Here is a 9,756-nt window from a genome sequence, read left to right as displayed (position 1 = left end):
CCCCCCCCCAGCCACTCCCCCCGACCCGTGCCCGGACCCTAGGGGCTTCCCTGGCCGGTCTCCGACCCCAACGGCTTTTCCTTAATTCCCTCCCTCCCTAGGTTGAGCGTGTGGGGCCGTCCGATCCCAGCCCTTTCTCGCGGGTGGTTAGGGTGGGATGGTTCCCTCTGTGCAGCCGGACGGTAAGGCAGCCCATGCTACACAGTACTTCCCGACCTGACCCAGCTCTTATCTTCTTTGGAGTGAAATCTAAATTAAACGAGGGCTGGGGCAGGTCGTTTCTGAGTTTATTCCAAGGATATTTTAATTAGGCACTCCGAGAACTTTTCCTGTGTACTGAGAATCAGCCTAAGGTTTTGAGGCTGGATGCGCGGTAACTCTGCTACCTTGAAGAAGGAACTCCTGGATGTGCGGGCGGGTTTCCTCTACTTAACCCTTGAGCGCGTGGATTCGTGGAATGACGTTTGCAGTGGTATCAGCTCCGAAGTCAGTTTTCAAGTGGAGATTTTTAAGCCCCTCACTACAGATCGATCTGCACAAAGTTGTCCACAGTCTTGGTGCCTTTTTTTTTTTTTGCCGGCTCACAGACCTTTTTCTCGTCCTGATTTACTCTACACTTGTCCCGCAAGTGTTTTGTTGTAAACAAACTGATGATCAGAAGACAGTGACTTGCACTTTTAAGGAACTTGTGTTTCTAAAGATTGCTTAAATTGGCGGGACCCTGGAAGGCATAATTTTACACTTGAAGAAATGCCACCGGTACATAGACTTAGACTTTTGTTTTAGTTCAGTGTAAGTAAAAGCTTTTCCAGTCAGAATTCTGTAAAGATAAAATTAGCATTAAATTTCTTACCACTTGTAAATGTAGGACTCATTATTTTTCAGATTCATCTTCTTAGCCCAAAGTACCTTCATCTCTTGCCTGGGTTGCTGTGAGAGCCCTAAGATTCTGTTTTTCCAACATTACCTCCATATAGTTTATTCTTCTTGTTGTAGTCAGAGTATTCTTTCTTAAACTTTAATCACATAATATTCTTTTGCTTAAAATCCTTCAGTGCTCTCTGTTGTGTTTATAGTAAAATACAAGTTTAAAGACCTACATGATTTGATTCCTGCTTTGTCTTGTACTACTCTTTTCTTCGGTTTTACATAATCATACTGGCCTTTCTGTTCCTTGAATATGTCAGTTTCTTTCCTATGGGCCCTGTCACATTCTCTTCCCCCTTTCTAAACTCTTCTTCCTCAAGTTTTCCCTTAGCTTCTCAGTCCTTAGTTTCTGATCACATTTTAGTCTTTCCTGATCATCCTATTAAAACATGCTGGGTCTCTCCCCCTGATCCATCCCCTTCCTTCATTACAGTCCTGTAATTACTTTGTTTACTTACCTGACTACTGTCTTTCTGTCTGTGGTAGAATTTTGGGCGGGAAACCTTTCATAATTCCTAGAACTGCCAAGCAGATGGCAGAACTTCAAAAGTGTATCTCGAATGAAGAAATCAGTTAACTAATCGAATCAATAAATCAGTCACTAGAGTATTTGAAGTAGAGGCTAAAAAGAAAACACTTGTATGGAACTTAATAGAATTTAAACCTGATGATTTCTGAAGTCCTGCTCTGAGGCTCAGTGATGATAGAATAGTACTTATTTTGTTACTCATTGGTTACATTTACAGGATTACTTAATCAGCTTCTGCTCCAAACCTTTTTGTCACCTGATTTCCTGTTCTTTGGCTGGCTGTGGTTTAGGATCTGTCCCTGGTGCTAAAGAGAAGCTAACAGGTTCCAGTTTGAATTAATCGGTTTATTTGTTCATTTATGGTCTAGGCACTTGCAGGACACTACAAACACAGTGGTGAATAAAAGGTCAGCATGTACTGTTAAGTTTTTCAAGAGTTTTGGCTGTGAAAGGGAGTGGAGAGAGAGAGATAGGGGGGTATTAAAAGGGAGATGTTAGAATGAAATTCTTTGAGGCAACTGTTTCAACTTCAGGCTGTGTCTTCTGGAGCATAGCTTCATGTTTATGAATAATATGCTATTTTAAATAATGCTATAAGTTGATACAGCAACTTAGATAGTACTTGCTGACTTCGTATTATGGCACAGGAGATTTTTTAGCATCCTGAAACCTTTCCCATTCCCCAGTGCACCCATCCCCCATCTAAAGGTGAGTTCTCCTGCTTTTAAGATGGGAAATATTTGTGTATGAAGTGTAGGTATTTGATTTCATTGTGTTCCATGAACAATGGCAGCATTTCTAAGCCAGGACAACCATGTAACACGTTAGTCATAAGTGAAACCAAACAGGAGAGTGTACAAAAATTTTCGTCAAGTCTTTTGGTAAAAGCAGTTCAGGCATACTGTTGATTGTTGATAAGGGAATGGGTAGCATTTTTAGTATTTTGATAAAGCGTTCTGCTGTTTACCATCTGTTCCAGATTTAAGGCACTCTTCTCTATTAGCTCTTCATTGTCACTAGTTCCCAATCTCCCCCCACCCCCCACATTGGATTCTTTAATCTGTTTTCTCTTCATGCTTTCAATTCAGCCTCTCTCTTCTGAATTTGTTATACCAACCTATAGCACCAAGAGGTTCCTTTTATCTGCATTTAAAGTTTTAGAATAGTAATATGCCCTAGCTAGAACCATGGCATAGTTTCCTTCGCTGAATTTTGTGTCTTTTCCCATATGACTCTTTAAAGACTCCTGAAGCTGTTTGGCAAACCTACACTTAACACTTAGAAATGACTACATCTACTAAGGAAAGTTGCCTTGACACTTTTTGTATCAGCTTACAGTTTCAACTCACTGTTGCAGAATGATTTTTAGGACCTACATGGAAAACATCTGAGAAACAGTTTAGTTTCCTTTATGGTTCAAGGACAATAATTTCCCACTTTTTTTTTCCCCTTAATAATCCCTTTGATATGTGACTGTATTTCAGGGTGCATTTTTGGGAGAGAACAGTTATTTCCTCTACTCTTCACTGTTGGTGCCAACACCTCAGGCTCGCATGAGGATTGCTTTGCTTCAGTAACATGTCAGAACAAGTGAGATTGCTCATCATTTAGCGAAACCTTGTAGGTTACTTGTAATACAACAGAGGTACCTTAATATAAGCATCTTGAAATAGTCAAATTATTTTACTCTGTTGAGTTGACAAGTAAATATTCCTGCTTCTGTAAATAATTTTATGACTCTTGGTTTATTTCGTGTGAATAATTTTATTCTAAAATTGTGTAGGCAAGTTTCTCATTTTGGTCAGTCAATTAGGCCAGTGATTCTCAAACTATAATGAATATCAGTATTGTAAGGAAGGCTTGTGGCCCCATTACTGGACCCCACCCCCACAGTTTTTGATTCACTAGATCTGTAATGGGGCCAAGAATTTTTATTTTTAACAAGTTCCCAGGTAATGTTTGTACCAATTGATCCAGGAGCCATACTTTGAAAACTGTTGAATTAGGCACATAATGTGATATATGTGGTATCGTGAGAGTTTGATAACAGTTAACTCTTGAACTTTGAAATAGAAACTTTTTGGTTTTAAAGAAAAATAATCATTCCTATAATGAAGTCACCCCTCAAAAAATGCTTATTTTCCAACTGTGATATATTTTTCATTAAGCATTAGTTTATCTTAGCATATATATTGCATAATCACAATATATAGCCTCCCTGGTGGCTTAGTTGGTAAAGAATCTGCCTGCAGTGCAGGAGACCCCAGTTCGATCCTTGAGTTTGGAAGATGGCAACCCACTTCAGTATTTTTTCTTGGGGAATCCCATAGATAGAGGAGCTTGGCGGGCTACAGTCTATCAGGTCACGAGAGTTGGACACAGCTGAGCAACTAAATTAATCACAGTCTACCTTTTGTCTTATAGCTGGAATTATTTCTCTTCTGGATGAAGAAGAACCACAGCTTAAGGTATGAGTTGAAGAAAACTGGGCTTAATATTTGTGCTTTGAAACTGTTTGGCTATATTGATATTTGTGTATATTCCATCATTTAAAATAGCATCGTACCCAGTCTATAACCACTCATTGAAATCTAGACCCAGAAGACAATGTTTTGGCAACAACAGTTGGTTTTCCCTAGAGTTTAGCAAAGCTGAGGCAAATATATCTCAGTATGGTACCTAGAAACCAAACCCCCTCCAATTTTCTGTATCAACAGAAATCACATATTTTAAAACTTTTTTCATACGACAAGAATTTTAAATATACTTTAGTTGGCTCTAGGCACCTGAATTCATTTATATCCAAACCAGCAACCTAGAGTCAATCTCACACATACTGTCAAAGAATAAAAATGTTCAGTATGATAAGGAATGACATTATATGGCTAGTCTCATGTTCTATGACTGAAAACAGAAAGGAAGTATGTAAGCCAAAGAGAAAATGTAAGTTAGTTGGTAAACTTTTATATTTGTCATAGATTAAAACTTTTAGTAAATATGACTTAAAATTTGGCCATTGATTTGTTTGCTTTTTTTTTTTAAGGAAATATAATGATAAGCCTGTCTCAAAATCGAATTTTGGTTTTATCTTCTACAGGAATTTGCACTACACAAATTGAATGCAGTTGTCAATGACTTCTGGGCAGAAATTTCTGAGTCTGTAGACAAAATGTAAGAATTTGTTTCTATTAATTGGAATAAAGTAGATCAACCTTAATTATCCATGGATGTGGGTCTTGTGATTTATAAATTCATTTAGAAATTTGCTGCCACTAAATTGTGACTTGAGTATATAGATTTGGAATTTTTAAAGAGAACCACAGTTTGAACTAGGCCTATACTTCCTAATTTCTTTCAGAGAAGTTTTGTATGAAGATGAAGGGTTCCGGAGTCGGCAGTTTGCGGCCTTAGTGGCATCTAAAGTATTTTATCACCTGGGGGCTTTTGAGGAGTCTCTGAATTATGCACTTGGAGCAGGTGACCTCTTCAATGTCAATGATAACTCTGAATATGTGGAAACTATTATAGGTAATTATCTTCCATCTAGTAAGGCTTTATATTGTTGGCCTCTTTCTTGCTCTCCTACATATAGCATTTTTCCCCCCTGAATTACTCTTTGATGTTGGCACGTTTCATTTTAATGAAAGTTCATAATCTTTCTACAATAATCTTATGCAGACTTGAGTTTTTAGATCTGCCTTAGAATTCTGTGCTGTTATTTATCATAATAAACAGTAACATCAATAACAGTAATTATTAATGAAAGCACTCACCTCACAAAATATTTTAAGAGTGACTAAGAAATTATTCAGAAACAGCTGACTTAAGGCAAAGTTAGTTATCTCAGTGGTTATGGTCATCTCTTTTCCAGTGGGCATATGCTTATACAAAAAAATTTAATCAGGTTATTGTGAATAACAGAAATTAAATGATAGCAATTTATAGAACTGTTTCTAGCACAGGAAAACATTATTCAGTATTTCCACTGTGCTAGGCACTGTCTTGGTCATTCTTCATTTCATGGTTTATTCATAGCTTTCCTGTGAAGGGGGAGCTCACCCTGTTGTAAAGATGAGAAAACTTGGGTTTCAAGATGATAAAGACACATGGTTATTAAATAGGAGGGTCAGAATTTAAAATCTAGGCTTAATCTCTACGAAATCCATATTGTTTCTACTAGTAACCGTTGTTGTCTTATTTTTTTCTGTATTTTTGAAGTGAGAAGGTAGCACACAGGCAAGCCTCTGGGTTCTCCATCTTGCAAGTTGAATCAGCTCTGTAAGATTTTGTTCTGAGCTTTTGTAGCTTTAAAAATGTTAGAAAACACTTGCTCTAATAGATGAAAGAAGAGATTGTGTACCCTTCAGACATGTCTTTAGGAATATCAAGCTTTAGGTCATAATTACAGATAGCCCAAGAGTGTTTTCTGGAAATGTGTATAGTATAGCTAGTTTTTTTAATTCCTGATTAAGAGGAGATCTGTATTATTCCCCTGAACTTTTAAAGGGAGAAAATTGGTATTCTCTTTCAGAAATTGGGAAATGCTGTACTAGGGAGTCCAAAGGGGTACTTTTCAAATGTCCCTGAAGTTTGTAGTAAGATTTTGTGTTCACATTTAAAAATTTTTTGCCATGATGGTGTGAGGATGTTTCAAGCTTTATTGTTGTTGGGGATTCATTAAATTGGAGTTTTCATCTGTGAATCCTGTGGGAAGAACAGATTATTTTAAAGAATAGACCATATCATTTGAAACCAGAACACTTCCCCTGCATTGTTAGGAATGGGGAGTTAAATACTTTTATCTCTTTTCTTTTTATTTGAAGGATTTATTTTGATGAGTGTTGATAATTTTATCCAGCATTGATCTGCAGGTGCTTGTAATGTTACCATTTTACAAATGATTTTAATCAGGACAGTTGGTCCATGAGGTGGCAGCTTCCTTCCTGTGTATCATCTTAATCTTAGCTTGTAAGAGGTGATTGTTGACTGGTAGACCAGTTCTGTTTGCTCTTCTTTAGGTAGAAATGGGGTTCACCCTTCTAGTTTTCTTGGGACTATTACAATGGATTTTTTTTTTTTTTTTTCATAATATCAGTGAGATCTGTGAAAAGATACATAAAATAGAATTTAGGAACACCTTCCTAGGACCTTAAATGAATGTCATAAACAGTACACTCAGAAAACTCAAGGCTAAAAATTTTCTCCCAATTGTAATAAGACTTTAGTTAGAAATGAGGCTACAGTTAGTATATACCTGGTAAGTGAGAGCACGAGTCTCATTTGAAACTAGGAGGTAACATTTTTCTTTCTCCATTATTAAATCTGAGATTCCTCTCTGGTGAGACAGGGGTAATGTTTCCTCGCAACTACATTTGGTTCAAAAAGCTCCTGTTGGGGCCTGGTAAAGATTTTCTGCAATGAAAATTGTTTAAGGTCTGTGTTGTGACTGCCACTTTGTTCTTACTAACTGTACCTGAACCTGTCTAATTCTTCCTGGATCGATCCTGAACCTGGTATATTCCAGTTTAGGAAAGTGTTCTGCTTCCCCCGAATATAGCCCCATTGACATGGGCCTTGTAGTCGATCGGCAGTTCTTCATGCTAGTTCAATCATTTCTGTTTGCTAAGGCTGTAGTTTGCAACTCATTAATCTTTTCCTTGTACCTTTCTCTTTGAAATGGAGAGTGACAAGCCAGTGAGTTATAGAGAGGACAGCTGTTATATATCTCATTTAGCTTGAGTGGCTATCTTCCTTATGAAGGTGGAAGAAGTCTTAGGGTAATTTCCCTTTTTGGTTGCTCTTAACAAGTTTATGGTATGATGGTAAAGTAGTATAAGTTGTAAACATGATACTTCCTCCCCTTTCATCCAAATCATTGTGAAATGTGAAAGCCAAATAGTGCATGTGCACCACTGCATGAATTTTCATACTCTAGGGGAGAGGGGAAATATGTGTGAAAAGTTCACCCTACCTCACATTGAGGCAGTGAATATTTTAGCTGATTGCTGGAAAGGGTTTTGGAAATTTTCTTTGGGATTGCCTTTGGGACCAGTGACACATTTCAGGTCATTTCACCATTATTCTACAAAGATGATTAAGGCAGGCTCTACTCTCAAGGAACTAATAGTTTCATTAATGTGAAGACTGATAATTTATTGCCACGTGATAATTGCTACAATAGGTTTTTGTTAATATTCTCAATGGCAAGTGTTTGTTTTTTGAAAAGTGAAACAGTCAGCTATTTGTAGCCAACTCTGTAAAATAAGCAGCTTGGCCAAGTTGAATAATGTAATTTTGGTCAAAGTACAGTAAAAAGATAGTAATGTTTTAAATAATGTCAACTTTGGAATTAGTATAACTGTTATGAAGGGAGGTATTGTTTGAAGGTATAACTTCTAGCATTTAAAATATTTGAAATTTACTTATTACTCCACAGTCATCCCGTAAGTTTTCATGGTGATAAATGTAGGTATTGTCCTTTCTAGTAGTATCAGCCCAATTTACAAAGTAATCAGTTATTTTATTTTCTCTGTAGCAAAGTGCATTGATCACTACACCAAACAATGTGTGGAAAATGCAGATTTGCCCGAAGGAGAAAAAAAACCAATTGACCAGAGATTGGAAGGCATTGTGAATAAAATGTTTCAAAGATGTCTAGATGATCACAAGTATAAGCAAGCTATCGGCATTGCTCTGGAAACACGAAGACTGGACGTCTTTGAGAAGACTATACTTGAGTCGGTAGGTAGAGGGTGCAACTTTAGAGATTGTTATTGATGAAGAATCAGCAGAGCAAATTATTAAAACTGAAAATTATAGTGAGAAGAAACTCTAGCTTAGAATAAAATGCAATGCTCTTTTGAAAAAAGTTTATTTTTATGATTTTAAAATATGTTTTTTTATATTTTTAATGTATTTATAAAGGAATTTTGGCTGTGCTTGTTGAATAGCCTCTTTTGTCTTACCACTTTTATTCCTTTGAGGTCTTGCATGGGGAAGTTGTCTTAATTAGGCTTTCTCTAGTTGCTGTGCTTGGGCTTCTCATTGCCGTGGCTTCTCTTACTATAGCGCATGGGCTCTAGGGTGCAGGCTTCAGTAGTATGGCACGTGGCCGTGGCTCTCCTAAGGCACGGGGAATCTTCCCAGGCCAGGGATTGAACCTGTGACCCTTGCATTAGCAGGCAGATTCTTAACCACTGGACCATCAGAGAAGTCCTCTGCCCTTTTAAAGAAGACTATAATGATAGCTACTATTGTAGTCCCTTTATTACGGCTAAAACTATACTTTGCTAGTTTGGGGGTGTTTTGCAATAATTATGACAATTGTAAGTCACCAACCAATGTGGTCAGAGAGGTGCAAGCCTGAGTTAAATGAAGATTGATCTGTTAAGTGCCCACTTAGCCTGCCTCACCCTCTTTCCTTCTCCACGAGCTAGCTCTCTGTACTCCAGCCATCTTGACTTTGTCTCTTCTTCTAGATGGACCGTGCCTCATTCCCCTTACCAAAAATATTGCCCCTCCGGAAAACATCCTTTTCTTTTCCTTACCTGCTTTATTCCTGTTCAAGATTCATAGTTCAGTTCACCTGTCATTTGTTTACAGATCCTTCTGTCACTCCCTGCCAGCCATATCCTCCTCAACCCCTAGATCCAACTAGGTCCACCAGATCAGAACCTACTTGAGGACAGGTGCTTTTACCACTGGGTCCCTAAAGCCTAAGGCAGCATTTAGCAGCAGTGGTAAGATTTGTTTAAATGAGTGTAAATATATGAATGGCCCAGTGTCATAGAATGGCCCTTATTTTGCTGTTTGATTTTTGTGCAGTTACTCCCTGTCTTCAGGTGACTAGAACTAAAATACTTGTTTTTATTCATTCAACACTGTTCTCGGCAATGGAGATAACAGTGGGAAGCAAGGAACAAAGTTCCTGCTCAAATGGAATAATCCACTAGGGGAACCGGCAGTGACACCTATTCCCTGTAAGGTAAAGAGGTGATAAGTGTTTAAAAAAAGAGTAAAGCAAAGTAAGAAGTACATCTTACTTTGTCTCCCAGTGCTCATATACATATATTAATGCTGCTAAGTCACTACAGTCGTGTCCGACTTCGTGCGACCCCATAGACGGAAGCCCACCAGGCTCCCTCGTCCCTGGGATTCTCCAGGCAAGAATGCTGGAGTGGGTTGCCATTTCCTTCTCCAGTGCGTGAAAGTGAAAAGTAAAAGGGAAGTCACTCAGTCATGTCCGACTCTTAGCGACCCATGGACTGCAGCCTACCAGGCTCCTCCGTCCATGGGATTTT

General features: G+C 38.2%; 1 protein-coding gene across 1 annotated transcript in view; it reads left to right on the top strand.

Moving 5' to 3' along the window:
• The first annotated feature begins 366 nt into the window (after nt 1–366).
• Nucleotides 367–9,756, top strand: part of PSMD1 (proteasome (prosome, macropain) 26S subunit, non-ATPase, 1) — an 80,643-nt gene continuing 71,253 nt past the window's right edge. The window contains exons 1-6 of the mRNA XM_010837099.1: nt 367–486; nt 2,143–2,164; nt 3,881–3,924; nt 4,554–4,627; nt 4,815–4,984; nt 7,992–8,197. Of these exons, the coding sequence (XP_010835401.1) occupies nt 367–486; nt 2,143–2,164; nt 3,881–3,924; nt 4,554–4,627; nt 4,815–4,984; nt 7,992–8,197 (636 nt within the window). The remainder of the gene's footprint in view (nt 487–2,142; nt 2,165–3,880; nt 3,925–4,553; nt 4,628–4,814; nt 4,985–7,991; nt 8,198–9,756) is intronic.

Source organism: Bison bison, unplaced genomic scaffold (genome assembly GCF_000754665.1).
Source record: "Bison bison bison isolate TAMUID 2011002044 unplaced genomic scaffold, Bison_UMD1.0 scf7180017864068, whole genome shotgun sequence".
NCBI classification, from domain to species: Eukaryota; Metazoa; Chordata; class Mammalia; order Artiodactyla; family Bovidae; genus Bison; species Bison bison.
The sequence above is the reverse complement of the archived record's forward strand: the minus strand, read 5'-3'. Positions and strand labels throughout refer to the sequence as shown.